At 41.2% G+C, this 17,230-nt stretch overlaps 1 protein-coding gene across 11 annotated transcripts in view; it reads left to right on the forward strand.

The window, feature by feature from the left end:
• KIAA1217 (KIAA1217 ortholog) overlaps positions 1-17,230 on the forward strand; it is a 372,331-nt gene that overhangs the window by 188,328 nt on the left and 166,773 nt on the right. For all 11 annotated transcript variants that reach the window (XM_049799191.1, XM_049799185.1, XM_049799195.1 and 8 more), the window contains one exon: positions 1,892-2,178. In XM_049799191.1, the coding sequence (XP_049655148.1) occupies positions 2,065-2,178 (114 nt within the window). In that variant the 5' untranslated portion in view covers positions 1,892-2,064. The remainder of the gene's footprint in view (positions 1-1,891; positions 2,179-17,230) is intronic.

Consider the following 17,230-nt stretch of genomic DNA (forward strand, 5'->3'; position numbering starts at 1 on the left):
GGTAAATTCCAGCCAGCCCCAGCCCACCTCTTTTTCCTCCTGTGTAAAATCCATTGAAATGACTGTGCAGCTTTCAGAGGCCGTTGAGGCTGGATGTTTTTTCATTGAGTTGTGCTTGGAAAAGTTGTGTGTGTGTGTGTGTGTGTATACATGTACACATGAGGGTGCTGCTCTGAAGGTTTAACCAGGATTGTGCTTCTAAGAAGGTCTTAGAAGGTGCTGCGGAGATCAGAGGTGGCACTTTGAATCTGCGTGAGAGCAAAATTTCTCCGTGAACCGAACCTGCTTCTGAAGTCGCGCCTGGATGTGTGCTCATCAAAGCGTGGTGCCACCTGCGGTCTGGGCTCCTGTGTCCAGTTCTGCTTTCGGGATAGGTTTCCATGAATGCAAACAAGAGGGTGTTGTTGGTATTTTGGAGTCCTTGAGCATTACAGGGAGCTTACAGAAACACGCAAAGTCTTTGAGGACCTTCCAGGGCCCAGTCCTGTTGTGAAACCCAAGGGAATTGGTGGGACATCACGCTGGCAGCGGCTTTATTACCAGGGCTTGATGTTACGTGGGACTTGGCAGGCAATTGACAATGCACACCAGAAAGCTGAAAAATCCTCAGCATAAAATCCTGAGGCAAGTGGTAGGCGGGGTGTCAAACTGACTGACTGAACCATAAAAAGAAGTGAGTAGGTGCCTGTTTCCAAACAGCAGTGCCATATAAATGGCAACACACAAGGGAGATGGTCGCTGGAAGGATAAAAGGCTTCAAGGCAAAAAGTGTCAGACGGAGAGAAATAGAGATGTGTTAAAAACACGTAGAGGAAGGATCTTCCTGCTCCTGGGGAGGTGCTGTAAAGGGTTAATGCTGAGGCTGCCGGGTAAAGACGGGAAGGCCACATCAGACTCGGAGAGGCCTTTTCAATGCTTCTGGTTTTTGTGGTTTGGTTGTTTTGTTTTTTTTTTTCTTTGCTGACAAAGGAGTGAGGGATTTTTCAAAGGTATTAGGTAACAAGGCTCCAGACTACACTTTTTCATGCACCAGAGGGTTCGTGTTACACAGTTACCTGAAGATAAGCCAGCACTTACATACCCTTCGTGTCTGCCTGTCTTTACAAATGTCGTCATGGTCTTTAGTCTTAAAGTAGATTTTAAAGTTAAAAAATGAATCTGAGGGGTTTTTCTTCTTTTTATATCACACAAAACTAGCTTTTATTCTGTTTCTTAAGAAATGGTTTATTGAAAAAGTGATGTAGTATTTTCCAGCCTGCTGTCCTGAGACGTATAAAATCCAAGAGAGATCCGTGAAATTTAAAACCAGACCACAGTCAGAAATCAGGGAAAAAAGCCTCCAAAACCCTCTTATTATTTCATAGGTGTTTCAGAGCATGTTGATAACACTCTGAAAAAGATTAAGGGTTTCAAATCTGCTTTGTCAAAGGAATTTTATCAGTTGCTATCCTTAAGGATACTAGTTACAGGGCCATTGAGTGTACTGGAGCCTGTTGAAGAAACCCATTTCTTCTTGTGGAAAGCATCCTGTAGATTTTAAAGGTCAGGGAATAAGGGCCCTGTCAGATCTTCTTTTCAAGTCACATAGTGGTAAAGATGATTTAAAAGGAACATCTACTTTAATGATGCTCACTTTTCTGTGAGGCAATACTGCGGTTGTGTGTTAAAAGTATATAAGTACAGTGCATAGCTTATATAAGTGATTATTTCCAGGCCACTTCTTACGTGTATATGCCTAATGGTGCAGGACATGCCATTGAACTCTACCAGACTTTTAGAAGTACCTAGCTTTTATACTGATTATTTTCTTTTTCTTATTAATGTGAATGTTGGATGTTGGGCTTAAGTTCTTATAATACACTTTTTGGTTTGTTTTTTGTTTTTTTTCCAGACCAGGCAAAAACCAGTTTGCATGTAACATCACTAGACGATGCAGAATGTCTCCGATCTAAGGAGCTCCTTTCGACCTCAAACAGTCACACATCTTCTAATTCCAAGTCCACCCGAAACATCCCTCGAAGACATACAGTAGGTGGCCCTCGCAGTTCCAAAGAAATACTGGGAATGCAAACCTCAGAAATGGACAGGAAGAGAGAGGCTTTTCTTGAGCATCTGAAACAGAAATATCCCCACCATGCTACAGCAATAATGGGACACCAGGAGAGACTGAGAGATCAGGTATGAAAGTCAAATTTGTGTCTTGCTTTTTGTTAAACAGTCTTTATAACTCCTACAAAATTGAGTGTTACCTCATTGCAAAAGGTGAGAATGTAACAAAGCATTAAACAGATTTTTTCGATGTAGCCTGAGATTCAGTTGCTCCCTTGAAATTCAAAGAAATAATAATAAAAATGAAACTGTTCAATATTACCTTGGAATTGCTTGTTGAAACTGACATTTTTTGAAGAGCTTTTAATTTTTTTTTTAGAACATACATAGAGAAAGGGATGAAGGTGAGATTCTTGATCTTAGTATATGGGTCTCCATCTACTTTTCACAGCTGAAGGGAAAATACAGAACAGCTGTTAACTTCTGTTACACTTTCAGTATTGGCACCACTGCCTGGGAGAAAAGAAAATATCTGTAGAGTGTGTCTATATGCTTTAGCTGGCTCTGTTACCCTTTCATTTGCTTTCTTTTCTATTTTTGAGTCTTTTAACACAAACAGAATAGGCTTATCCACAGGTATCTGCCTCCTCCAAGCTGTTTTGACATCCACGTTGGTCTGTCAGCAGCGTACCTTAAGGTGGTTTGCTTCTTGCCTGCCCGCAATTGCTTTTCAGCAGCGAAAAGTAGATGTAGGGTCAGAGGAGATGCGACACGCTGATGTATTTCTCGGAGCAGGTGGAGGCTGTCGTCACACCGACCTTCTGAATTCGGGGAATGCCGTGCAAGGATCTCTTTGCAGCCTAACTCTGGGCTCTGGTTTTAGGTGCAATGTTAGAGTTTAATCTGTTCAGCTTTACAGACAATCTACTTTCTATTCCATAATTCATTTTTTGCAATCAACCAGCAGAATTTAGAGTTCAGGCTCAAAAATCTGGGGCCCATTATTCCCAGTTTAGCAAATGATTGACAGCAAACTTTTTATAGAAGTTTTTTTTCCTTAGTGTTTTATAGGTATTTCAGCACTAACAGGAAGTTAATTGTAAGTAAGGAATAAAAACAAGTTGGAAAAATATTGTACTGTGTTATGGGAGTTCTTCCTGAATTCCCAGCCTCTTTTGAAGCTTTCCAAACCTTTGGGGATCAGACCCAAAACCTTATAGGTTTGGAAAGATTGTAATTTGGTAACTCCCCCTTACAACGTCTCTTTGACAGGTTCTCTAGAGATCCCAGGTGCTATCACTGCCTCAGAAAACAACTGCTAGAATCCATATGTATCCAGCTAAAATTGCTGCAAGACCTCAGCTCTAATGAGGATGATATATTCCTTATATTTAAACAGCTTCCCTCCTTTCCTTTGAAAGTCTTGATTTTTTTTTTTCTCCCCACTTATCTCTTCCATGAACTTTAGTGACTGTGTGGAATGTGCTGGGTGGTGGATAAAGATAGCATACAAATTAAATAAAGGGGGTGGGAGGGGGGTGAAATCCAGAGATTAGATCTTTTGGAGTCATGTAAATATTTAGTTCCAGGGTTGCAGACACTGCAAACCCAGTTTGAACAGCCTACAGCATTACACCCTACACATTTTGTAATTTGAGTCTTTTCTGAAGGCAATAAATTACAGAAGGAATGCAGTAACTGTTCCTGCTGTTTGTTTAAAATGTGTCATCCTTGCTAATTTATTGAGGGTAAAATTCATGTGAATGTCTCCTGCTTCTACTTTTTGATGATTAGACATATGTATTATATGTAATGAGTTTTTAAATAATTTTAAACCAAAATAACTTTAAGTTACTATTAGAGCGTCAAACTGTCTTTCTTGGGAATGGGAAAGACCGAAGACTTCATCCATTCAGCATAACTTAAAAAAAACCAACCAAGATAACTGAACAGAAGCCACATTAAAAACATGCAAAAATAAGTTATACCAGTCGACGGTAAGAAATTTGCTTAGTTTAAATGTAATGAATCAACAGTCTGGCTCATTGGATGCAGTAAGATTATTATGGTCATGGTATTACAGTTCGGAGGGTTTTTTTCTTAACAATTTTGTCTATGTGTGCACACACATATATGTGTATTTTGTGTGTGTTTGTATGTCTGTATATATATGTACCTCTGTGTATACATAGCTATATGTATCTGTATATATATGTGTGTGTGTGTATATACAATGCACGCTTACCTAGCTGCTCCATGAATAAGACCATGATATAATTTTGCTTTGGAGGGTGTATATATGTGTGTTTAGCATACATACTTCCTTTCCCCTGCCTCGTATATATGTATGTGTGTAGCTGTGGTATAGAAGACAAACTACATACACATGTAGTAGGTATGTGAATGTAACATATATATGTATATATATATCACATACAAAATCTGTAAAATGTATGGGAAGACATAGAATTAAAATGTCACGATTTATTTTCCAGGTTCCTTTCCTCCCTTACTTCTCTAGCTCCTCCACTATCTGGAAAGTGCCACCTTTACCCATGGTGGGAATTTCCCCACTGTGGGAGATCTATCAAGGATAGTAGCTAATGCAACAGCATTTTCTAATCTCTATGTCAAATGGTGCAGCTGGAACATAAAACATCCCACTACTTACAACCAGGAGATAGTCCCTTGGATATCATATAATTTGTCTTCTGGCTTGCTCTAAACCCTGGCAGGTCCATAACCAACAAATACGGGCCAGAAAATCAAGACTGGTAATTGCTTCTTTTTTTCTGTGGACTTTCTTCTCTTGTCCATTTTAACCATCAGTATCTGAGTATGGCAAACTGACCCCTGGTCTGCAGAAAATAAACATCAGGAAAAAAAATATTTGATGTTGTCAGATCATACTGTATCACCTCCACCGGCAAGGTTAGCTCTGACTGTTGTCCGTACCTTCCACTACATTATTAATGGTTTCCTGCAGGCTTCGTTTATTCAGATAAATCCCTCCCTGGATGTGCCTCCTGAGGACCCGTTTCTACTCTTGATAACCTGCCACAAATCAGAAGTACAATCATGGCCAGGTAAAATGCCAGCGGGGATTACTGATGGTTAACTAACGTGGTGACCTGAAACCTCCCAGCTGTGCACACAGATCATCCCTCCTCCACCCCGCGGGTTTGTTGGCCTGTTTGCCGTACCTTATTCTGGACAGGAAAGCCGACAGAGACGGGGGCTGTCTTTATTTGCACAAGGGCCTCGGCATACTGCCGCAAGGCAAATAACCTGCAGCTAAGCTGGTCCGTGTGGTAAACTGGAATGCGAGTTTGCAGCGGCTGCGGGGGTGCAGGCGTGCCAAGCCTCGTGCTCCCCAAAATGCCGCAGGGGAATGCAGCACCCCATGGCCACAGCTCGGTGACCCACAGCCCAGCGGCTCGCCCTCGCGCTGCAGGTTTTCCCCCTTGCGAGACAACCCCGCAGCCGGGCACCAGAGCTCCCTCCACCTGGAAGCCTGGAAAGCCCAGGACCAAAATCTTTTTTTCATCGGTAATGCAAGTTTCTGCAGGAGCTTTGGATACCTTGCCTCTGCCAAGGCTGTCTCGTCTGCGTTAATGAAAGCAAGGTGCTACCGTAATCCCCAGGAAAGTTAGGAAGAAAAAAGAGAGAGGAAGGAGGAAAACGGTCTCCGTCTTCTGAAGTTTGAGATGGTGTGAGTCATCTGCTGAGGAGCTCATGGCGGGACGTGGTCACCCACTTAGGTGGGGCTGACTCCGGTCACCAGAGAAGCAGAGAGCAGGGACAAGGGTAAAGGCTGGGCCAGCGGCTGCGAGGGTGAAAAAGAGTTAGCAATTAAGAGGTTAAAATGCTAACCTGGCCATGGGAGGGGGCTAATCCCTGCCGCGAACCTGTTTTACAAGTCACCTCGCTAAAAAAACCCAACCTTTTCTGAGGGGCAGAGAGCAACAATGAGTGTGTAGAAGTTTTTCAGAGCCAGAGCTTATGAGCGTGCCTTAAGAAAACGAGCTGGAAGATGTTTGCCACAGCTTTCTTTTGTTGTTGTTTGACTAGAAAATACACTGGGAGATGTGGAAGGGTCAGGAACAGCTCTAGTGTTTCAGCCAGTGCTCCGTGAAGAACAAGTATATTGGCAAATGAAATTAGATTTCTATCAATTTAAAAAAAACCCAAACAACCAACCTTCTGCTGCCTGTGCAAGCCTGAGTGCCTAGAAAATGGTGGCTGAGGTTTTTTTTGTTATGTTCAGTTAGGTCTGCACATGACAGGTTACTTTGGCATCTGGGCAGGTGTGGTTAAGGTTACCATGGAGATCCATGATGTCATGCTTGATAGAGCATGTCAAGACAACTAATCTAACATGTAGATGTTCAAAAAGTCCCATAGGCCAGAACTAAGCTTTATGCAAATAACAAAGTTACACTGCAAAAGGGTGAAAGAAAATACGGCTGAGATATGGCGTGCGTTTTACCTGGCAGCTTGAAAGGATTATTACAGGCTTCATCGTAAATTAAAACTTTTGGAACTAAAGGAAGAGGATTTCAGACCGTCTCTGGCCTCACCTGTGGAATCTCACATTTTGGTAAATAAGCCTCTTTCTCTCTCTGCCCTCGCTGTAAAAAAATGCTTTTGAAATCGTGGAATTTACTTCACCACGTTGTTCCTCCTGGCAGTAGGGCTGAGTCAATAAAGCAAGTTTTCTGGCATGGCATGTTCCCTTTTCTTGTTCGAAAATGAGTTCTTTATTGAATGAACAGAGAATTCGGAATTATTTGAAAGGCATTGTAATGTATTATGTTGATTATATGAATCATGCTGCAAAAATGTCCTAGGTAGTGTTTTGGAGGAGAAACTAAGAATGGAGACACTGTATTTATTTGTAGATTATTGCCAGATGTCTCTCCTTTAACTGTTAAAATAGAGCCCTAAAATTACAACAGCATTTATTCCAGGACTTGATATCTGCAAAAATATCAAAGCCTTTTTTTTTTTTAAATGGATCATAGTATCAATTGGTTAAACTGACTTTGCGTATGTCCTTTGAAACCATAGGGTAATGCTGGGGCATTTCTTAATAGATTTTTTTCTTGGGTAAAAGTACGTTAGTAAAGTGTAAGCAGGTTTGGAGGTGGAAGTCCAGCAGCAGAAAGGCTGTTGGGACTTTTGGGTTTTAGGTATAGAAAAAGGGGGATATTTTCAGTGCCTCTGGAAAGAGAGTAAAAATCCCTGCGTTCTTAGTTGCAACCACTTTTGTGCTTACATCAATCACGCCAGATCCAGGAAACATCAGTAGGTAAGGGATAGCCCCCCCGCTGGCACTGCTGTGATACGGTGACGGGAAGCAGGTTCAGGGCTACAAAGTTCAGTTGGTTCAAATCGCTCAGGATGAAAAGGGTTAGGTGTAGGTGGGAAAGGGTGGGGGCTTGTGGTAGTTAACGTCCAAGCTTAAAAACGTGAAAAGAGAAAAATCTTAAGTTCTGCCTAAAGACACCTGAGAAACGTAAACTTGAGAGAAACTTCAGTTCAATGTAAATCCACAACAGGATTTAGGGAATGAGGAGGCTGCAGAATATGGTAAGAATGTTATCTAATTCCAGGTGAAAAAACAGGGTATAAAGGTTTTCTGATGTTCTGCGTTGCTTGATCAGGCGAGGTTAAATAAATTTTTGGAACATGTATTGGTTATTAAAGTGAATGGATTGAAAGGAGTACAAAGTGAAGAAATCACTAATTTTTTTGGGGCCACATTACTCCTATATCTTGAAACTAAGCCAGTAATGGGAATATTTTAGAATTAATTTCAATTTGACCTTTCTCCCAAAGTCTGAGTGTTAATTATTTAGTACTAGAATATACACAAATGACAATGTGTCCAATGAACTAGCATTTTTGCATTCATTACACTGTTGCTGGTTGATGCCATGGAATCGGGTAAGGAGAAATTGATTTAGTGTTAATATTGTGTGAATACTTTTCTGGTCTATACCATTAAAAAAACAGAGTTAAAAAATTACATTTTATTTTAAAATGTACACAGTGCCTGTGAAGAATGTGATTTTAATCTGGATACATGTTGCTGCAGATTTTTCTAGTTGAGAAAATCCATTTTGTTGAATACTACTTAGTTCACATACTGCTGTACATAATGTGTCATCAAAAAATGCCTGGTTTTATCTGAGAGGTCACTGTCATACAGCTAGAACTTGCTGTTGTGTAAGCATAGGCTGTGTAGGTATTTGTTTAGGGAAAAAAAAAAAGTTTCAGAAGTTGTTTCAGGAGATTTCTGTGAGTTCCTGCCACCTCTCCGCGATGGGTACTACATCGCTGCCCAAATGAGACGGCAATGCCCCTTCCTCCCTGGAGAGTCTTTGTAAGCCCAACAGAGCACGTTGCACATTCGGGAAGGGGGGACCCTCCGCAGCATCCACACGTGTCCCCTGTCTCACCTACCATGTGGTGCAACAATTTATTGCTTTCCAGTGCTGCTGTATGTTAAGGGCAACTGCTCTTATTTTACAATGTTAAAAGTACCTAAGAAAAGCTATGAAAATGAATGTAAGAAACATGATTACAAGCTTAAGTCTCTGCTGGATTCCAAGCCCTTAGCTTTTGTTTATGGAAGGACATGACATGACATGTCCATTTGTTTTGAGTTGAAACATGCTCTTTAGCCCCCAGATAATGCTGTGATTGCGAGATATTTATAAATAGCTCAATAGATAAATGGACAAAGAGCTTGTTTATTAGCAAAGAAAAGTGGATTTATTTTTATTCATTATAAGTGAAAAAGTTGAGGAAGAAGAATATTCCTAGTAGAATGTCTCAGTGGAAAGTCTTTCAATTTTACTCTTTAGTTTAAAAAAGTAAGGCAGCATATTAAGGTATGTATTAAACTACTAGCCCTAAGATATCTCGGGGGCAAGTGGAGTTTAACTAGAGTGGTAACACTTGCTTTGATAAACATAAGTTTCTTCATTTATATCTATCAGTTAAAAGTAATAATAATAAAAAAAGCTGTTCTTTTTCAAAAGAAAACAAACCAAAGCTGCAAAAAGGCTCATAAAGCAATTCCTTTTCTTTTTCCTTCCCTCCCCCCCTGCAAACCACACACCAGGGCAGTTACTTTGCCCCAACAGGATTAGTAACTTCTCTTCTATGGCAACGCCTCTGCATATTAAATAGCATGTATTGTTTGTAACTCACAAGTCCCAGGTAGCTGTTACATGCTTACCTTTGTTCATGTGAATTTTGTACGTGTATTTTTCTAATCTATTTTTATGACAGTAATCTTGTTTTGGTACTTAGGCTTAGATCCAATAAGACTCTGCGACTTTGGTACCCCTTAAAGCACAGTTTGGGCAGACACCTGAGAGTCCTTAGGTTTCAGAAACTTAAGCTTTTCTGGCTGAAAATATCCTGAGGCATTTATAGATGTGTTTTCGCACGTATTCAGTTTAGTACTGGTGCTTTCTGGGTTGCCTCTATAGATGACTACCAAAACCTGCACCGAAGCAGTCAGCAGGGCCTCGTTTGGCAGATGGGTTCAGTGCAGGACTAACTCCTTCAGCGGTGGTGGAGAGGAGAGGAGAGCCCACATCCTGCGCGGTGACCTGGCAGTGACCACCCCCGTGGCAGAGGCATCTCCTGCCTCCTCCGAGCCTTTGCCTGGTGCCCTCCTTCCTCTGGGGATGCTTGGCGGCATTTGGGATAGGCAAACCCCACATTTTCCCTTTGGAAGTCAAGCCTCTGGGCAACGGCGTGTTACAGGGTTCGGTCGCTGTAGCCTTGTGGTTAGCCCCTCAGGTCAGCCGCTGAATGAACCTCATCACAGCACTGCAGAACTGAGCTCCTCTCTTCACGCTCTCCCTGGCCAGGGAACCTTGCGCTCCTTCTTGGCAGTAAAGTTTCAGGAGTGAGTGATGGAGAGAGCCCTGGCCCTGTGTTGCTTTAACCTGGTTATCGAGGTCCTCTGCCCTGAGACGGAGACATGGCTGTAGAACTTCCTTCAGGCTTAGGCAACCAGAAAGCCAAATCTTCCCCTCCTTCTTTACATATTCTGCAGAAGTAGATTGATGTATGAAGGGTGCTTTGCCACTGCTTCCTCTTCCAACTCTACTTTTAAACCAGAGCACCTCAGGTTGCTGTGTTTCATGCCCAGCTCAGGGATGAACAGCATGGGAGATGTCCTCCGAGCACCATTCTAGGTGGGGCTTGTCAGTGACCCCAATATTCATTTCAAGCCCCTTATTCACTTAAGAGAGCACAAGAAGTTTGTGATGGAAGTGAAAATGAAGCCCTGGTCTACAGAAATCTTTGGCCATGCTGTTTTTGAGCAGGCGTTCCCCCTTGTCCGTAGTTCTGGAGGTGTGTTACAGAAGGTATGAGAATCACTTGGTTGGCAGAAGAGGAGCATCACAGACAGGCAGAGGTCTTGAGTGAGGGCAACAGATAGTGTTGGTGGTAGAGCTGAGGTTACAGCATAGCTTCCCTGGTCATTGGTCAGGGGTTCCTTCTGTAGCCTGTGATTAGCCTCAATATTTATGAATATTTGCTGTGTCTCAAGATCATTTCCGTGCAAATGGCTGTGAATGTGCTTGGGTTGTTCAGCTGAATAGTTCTGTTAGGCTCCCACTGGGAACATTTTTGTGCTCTTTGCACATTGTCACTTGGGAGGGGAGCACATATTTATGTCAGTCATTAGCAAAGTAAATGCGCCTCTGGACCATTGCTGCTGCGTTACACCATTTTTCAGTTGATTTTCTAACAAAGGCAAATTGCACTGAAGTCACCTGATTAACTGGCTTGGGTTAACCATAATCCCTGGGATTGAAATCTCTTCTCTGGGCTCAAATAAAAGAACAAGAGTAAATAAGACAAGCAAATAGCTTATGAACATATATTCCAATTTCCTTTCTCTTCAAATGAGTACATCAGGAGAAAGAGTGCTATTGTTAAAATTGCAGCCAAGACCTATGACTCTGACAGCAGCTGCTGAAATGTGTGTTTTTAATGTTCACCCAATCATGATAATTGTACCAGTTCAGTAAATTCAGAATCTGGTGGTATTAAATTTTTCATCTTGAGACATCAAGCCAACGCAGGGACTTATGGTTAGTTAAGATGGTTTTGAAGGGTCCTTTTTTGGTTTTGTGGTTTTTTTTGTCATTAATTACCTTTTGTACTACTGCATTTTGTGTGATCTCTTGTGTTGTGGATTTTAGTGATTCCATTCATTCACTGGGAGATTGCTGCGTTAGTAAACACGGAGTGTCGTAATTTGTTTAAGTTTAGGAGAGGTTTTCACTGCCTGATTAATACACTGCCATAGGTGCACTTCACTTGGAAAAAACCCAAAACAACAAAACCTAAAACCACCCTAAAAATTAAAATTAGTTGTTAAAAAAAGGAATAGAGAAGCTATTCTCTTAGGTTATGTCTGAAATGCAGAAAGACCAGTAATATGTTTTTCACCATGGCTTCTGCTGTGAGTTCTTAAGGAGGTTGTAACAACCTCTCAGGAGGTGGGTGTTGGCTAGTCGGCCATGCACATCATGTACGTCTTTAGTAGTTGCAGATTATTTTGTCCCACATCTTGAGATTTATTTTATCTTCAAAAATTACATTCTTGTTAGTTGTAAGACTGGATCTTCTTGATACCTGCATGACTGTCCAGTTCTGTTTTGGATTGCTAAATTCTTGATTATGTTAATGTCTCATGACTGTAAATTCCAGAGCTCAACTAAGTTTTAAGAATATTTCAGCCTCTAAAGGATTTTCATTTTTTACATATACATTTAATAGACTGTCTCCATGCTCTTGCACTGATTACTTTCAAAATAGAAAAACTAATTGTAATTCAATTTCAGTCAAAGGTTAAGTATTTTTCCAGTCTGGAGGGAGATGTCTGTCTTCCAAGGATGGAGGAAGGCAGCAAGAGGAAGAAGTAAACAGTGAAAAACCAAAGAGTTAAAACATTAATTTTTTTTGTTTGAAAGAAGTTGAGTCTGATTTTAAATTTTACATGTTATATTCACTTCCAGATACACTTACTGCCAGATGAATAAGTAGAGGCTTTTCCAATTTGCACCTATTTTGTGGGTATGTGGGTGTCCAAAGTCTGGAAACAGACCCGCTGTCAGTGTCTGTGTATGAGCTTTGGGCTTTCTTCCACTGTGCTTTGAAAGCATAATTTTAGCTGCATTTATTCATTTGTAGCCCTATTTTTAGTAACACAAAATACCATACATCAGACTGTTGTAATTAGTAATAAATTACTCACAGAAGGAACAAATATTTGACTTTGATTAGAGTAAGTAAGAAGAAATGTCACTTATTTCCCATTGGCTGAATAATTGTACGACATTGGTTGGTTGATTTAAATAACAGTAAATATTGTTTGGAAGGAAGAATTATTATTTAGCACACTGTAAAAAAATTAATTTAAAAATATACATGTAACATAAACACTTTCATTAAAAATGTGTACCTGAAAAGCTAGGACATTTATAAAATTTCCTATAGATCTTAAAAAACTGTTTTGTTTTGGTTTTTTTACAGAGAGATGGTCATTACAGTAAATTCTTGATCTAGGTTATATTTTTCCCTAAAAGTCTTAAAAAAAAAAACCCAAAACCAAAAAACACTCCAAAACCTCACAGGTGATGTGTACGAATTTCACTCTTTCATTATGCATATCATGCATTCTTTATTTTTAAAAAAGCTATTTCATATTGAAATTGCTCAGTAGCTTTGCATTAAAAAGACAACGTTACGTCAACATCTACTACCGAGGGCTATGGAAGAACTGGAATCACCAGGGCATTGCAGGTACCACGATTTGTCAGTAAATGCTGGCAGTATTTGGTGGTTTTTTTATTGGGATCGCTATTGTTTCAGTCGGTTTTCAGCTGCTGATCCAAGCTGCCATCTTTTTTGTCTAATACTAAAGGCAGTGCTGGGGGTACAGGCAGGATGGTGCCTTCTGCCAGCCCCTGGCATGGTCCTGTGTGGGCGAGTGGGGCCGTGGGGGGTTTCTGTGCTCCGCAGCCTGGGGACTCTCCCTGTTTTACCACAGGCAATTGGTATGGTGTCTGTCGCTGGAGAATTTAAATGAAAACACGTGATTGAAAGAGCATCGAAATCTTTCTGGAAATCAGGGGAGAACTTCTCCCTTCTGAACGTTGTAAAAGTGTGGGATGGGATGGGGTGGGGTGAGGAGGCGCAGATCACAAAATGTTTTCCTTGGCCCTCACGGCGCCGGTATTGTCGATAAAAACGTTCCAGCTGACCGGAGTACAGTTGGCTCCAACCCCTAGCAGGTCGTCTGACCAAAGTGCTCTTCCTCTGAAATCAGATGCAAGCATTTCTGGCTTATGTGTACTTCCCTTCTATCTTATTTTTACCGAGCGTTTTCCGCGCCGGACACCGTGGCAGGTCCTGCAGGCACCTGCTGCTGCTGCTGCTGGCCGGCACGCCGGGCTCTCACAGCTCCTTCGCACTCGGCAGCTGACGGGCACTGCTGCTGCGAAGGCAGGGCTCCCGGCCACAGCTTTCTAATCCGGTCCTGAACAACTGGGTTAATCCCATACCGAGCCTGGCACCCTACTGCCAGGAGTCAAGTTTCCTCCCGCGGCTAATGAATAGCGTTCAGTAACGCAGGACCGTCGCGGAGGTTGTGTGTGATACTTGGTTGTTGCTGTAGCTTAATTCCACGAGAGATTTCACCATAGCATTAACTATTTGTATTACTTTGGTCGCACTTTTTGCACGTGTCTTTTCGCTGCGCATGTTTTACCCTCTTTCTTCATTGTTAAATCGCGACCTCCTTGGTCTTGGGTATTAATCCTGTCACAGAAGGGTAGCTCTAGCCCACGTGCAAATGTGTATTTGTTCAATCCCCACCCGTATGCAAGCATGCAGCCGTGAGAAACTAGCATTTTTTATTTATATGAGTCATTCATACACCCGGATGTGTAACGAAATTTCACGTCAGATGAGGCTCTGCTGCATATGCACACCTATAGAAAATCTGCACTGGGAGGAAGAGGGACTCGGGCTGCTCCTGGTTCCGTCGCTCTGTGCTGGCGGCAGTCTGCTACCGAGGGGATGGATTTTGAGGAGGAGGTAACCACTCGTCCTCCTGTGGCACAACCAAGAAGAAAAAGGAGCCTCTCGGTTCTTTGCTGCTCCTCTGGTGCCTCTTCTGCAAGCCAGGTACAGCTCTGATGGAGAGCCAGGGCTTTGCTTTGTGGGGCTTGTGTAGGAGGTAGTGGAAGCTTTTGGATAGATCATTTTTTTTTAAAAGCCTGCTCCCTGTAAGAGGGAATGTCCTGAAGTGTTCATTAGTATTATCCTATTGTCTATACACATTTCTAGGTTGATTTTGAAAAGCGCAAAAACCTTCAGGTTGCTACAGTAGTTATCAGAAGTTTTTGAGAGGGAGACTGACAGTCTACAGAAGAAAGGCTTCCCGTGAACCATGCTAAAATACAATTCGATTTCATCTCATGGTTTCAAAATTTGTCATATGCTGTCCAAAACCCAAGATGCTTTCTTCTGTAATTATAGAGAGTGTTTATGTGTAAGGTTTAATCTATTTACTGGAAGTCTTCCAGGACTCTGGAGTAACTGCTACTTTGTGGGCCTCTTCTGAATTGAAGGGTTAGAAAACAGTAGACTCCTACTCTGAAGATACTTGGACAGTGAGGATGAGCGAGCTACTTTTTTCCCCCATGTCTTCTCTTGCTTCTGCTGTAATATTTTGGGTTTGAGATATCTTTTTTCCTCATGCTGTGACAGCAGGTATTGCTTTGTTTTAAAGAAACCGCGAACTCACAAGTTCAGTCTTGTTTCTGCATGACTTAAACCTGTCTCGGAGATGTTATTTTGCCAAGAATAGTTCCACTTATGTTAGACAGATTTCTTTGTGACTGTGTTATATAGGCAAAGCTAGCTTGGAATTTAGGGAAACTTTTAATAGTTTATAAAAGGAGAACCGAGGAAATAAAAAAAAATTAAAATGTTCACAAGTACTTCAACAGGTATTTGTGAGGTGCTTCTCATGTTGGGTTGGGTCTTTTTTGTTGTAATTTTGTGGATTTCTCACAATACTATTAGTGTTGTATTACTAGAGAGGGAAGGGGTCGGGCTTTTTGTGATATATCACAGCTATGTGATTTTAGTTGTAGAAACTGGGGCAAATAATTCTGAATTGATACCAAAAATAAGATTTTCTGTTTAAGGTGATCCCTTGCTGTGAAGACTGTTTTTCCTAAGGAGATGTGTAACTTTTTAGGTTAGATTTACTTGCTGTGTAGCATTTTAAACACACCAGACTAAAACTAATGCGGGGTAAAACCTACAGATGTATTGAGTTGCCTGGCAAAACAAGGGCAGCTTAGATAACCATTCAGTAGCTTATTGTGGTAAGATAAACATGGAATTCTAGGTATTTTCTACAATAAAAGAACTTATGTGTTCTTTTGATCTGTGCTTTCTGCTGCCGCTTGTCAGACTTCCCTGGATACTGCCAAAATGTCTATGCTTTTTTCATTGTCTTTTTCTTTTTTTTTAATTTTAGGGTCACACTATTAGATTCTGAGGGCCGAATAGCTTTTCTAACTTCCTCTGAAAAAAGCAGTCAGACAAAAGTTATCGAGCCTTTCAAGTGAGGTTTGTCTAGCCACTGCCGCTTTGTTTTTGGCTTATCTTCCCTGGGGTTTGAAAACCTTCTTGAATGTCTGGGTTCTGTGATCTTTCAGAGGTCTTTTAAAATGCAGTCATCGTTTCAAAATGTTCACTCTGCCTTCAAATAGTTTCAGTGGAGACGAGGGTGATGATCTGGTTTTACTTACCTCAATATATGGCAAGGACCTATATTTGGAAACATAAGCTTACATACTGTTTGACTGCTCATTTAACTAAAACAGCCAGCCTGATTTCATATTGTTATCTCTGCCAACCCACAAAATCACCTGCATTCGTTCACCCAAATTCAGCAAAGTAGCTGAGTCTGGCGGCGTCCTGTTGGAATAGTAAGATTTAAGTTATTTTATCTGAAATCTAAGAGGGTAGGAAAGTTGAATAAGAGTTATGGGGGGAAGAAATGCCTTGATTAGCCAAGGAAAATGTTTCACCTTGAGTCAGTTCTAGGAGTGTTGGGTGTTGCACTTAAGAGCAGAACCATTAAAATCCTTTTGAAAACTAATGGCTGGCAGAGACTGCAGGGTTAACAGTATATTGTGATATCATGCTCAACAAAACCATGTAGTGTGTCTTTTACATTGCTAGACTGCCTTGGTTCACAAATAAAGGGAGAATTTCCAATTTTCTTGTTAATAACAGACAGGTAAGCAGTCATACCCATAGCTCTACTATTTGATAATTTGAAAGTTCAGGCACCAAGAAGCACTGCAAAGAACAAATCTGCCCAGCTCCAGAGCCCATGTGATGTCTCTTATCTCTCCTGTCACTTTGTTCTCATCTAAGAGGAGGATCAACCAGTTGTTTCTCATCTAAGCCCCTGCTTCAGACACACATTAGGCGTGATGCTCAAATATCCCCCATGGAAGTGAAGTTGGTTGTCAGCAGTTTAATAAAGGCAGGTTTTGCCCACTGCCTTTCCTAAAAGCTCCATGTAAGTATGTGACAAGGCAGATGATGTGTAATAACTAAGCTCTTCCTATTGGAAGTTCTCAGTAAGTAGGATATACAAACATCAAACTGACTTCACCATCCCAGGTGGGTGTTTGGCTTAACTACTGTTCGTTGTGGATGATTTCAAAAGCATCTGATTAAACTGTTAATACAAGTGCTGTTTTTCAGCAGTATTTTTTTACTGATAATATGATTACAATTTGCTTCTGTGAGTCCAAAGTGCACTGATCAAAAGGAAAGTGATGCTGAGATCTGGAGACATTGTGGGAGTTGTACTTCTTTGTGTCACCCTAATCCAAAAAGACACAATTGCAACAAGTTAATAATTCTTCATATTGGAAAATTTCTTAAATAAATACTGTACTATGAGCTCTGTTTGACTTGAAGGAGAGCAGCTACTCTACCTTCACTTAAAAGAGAGGGAGATATTCCTTCTTATCAGTAGAGCTATTTCTTTCCTGCCAGATTGTGCTGGTCAGAAAGGATAAGGGATAAGATCACAGGCCAT

The sequence above is a fragment of the Accipiter gentilis genome, chromosome 4 (assembly GCF_929443795.1).
Source record: "Accipiter gentilis chromosome 4, bAccGen1.1, whole genome shotgun sequence".
Lineage (NCBI taxonomy): Eukaryota > Metazoa > Chordata > Aves > Accipitriformes > Accipitridae > Astur > Astur gentilis.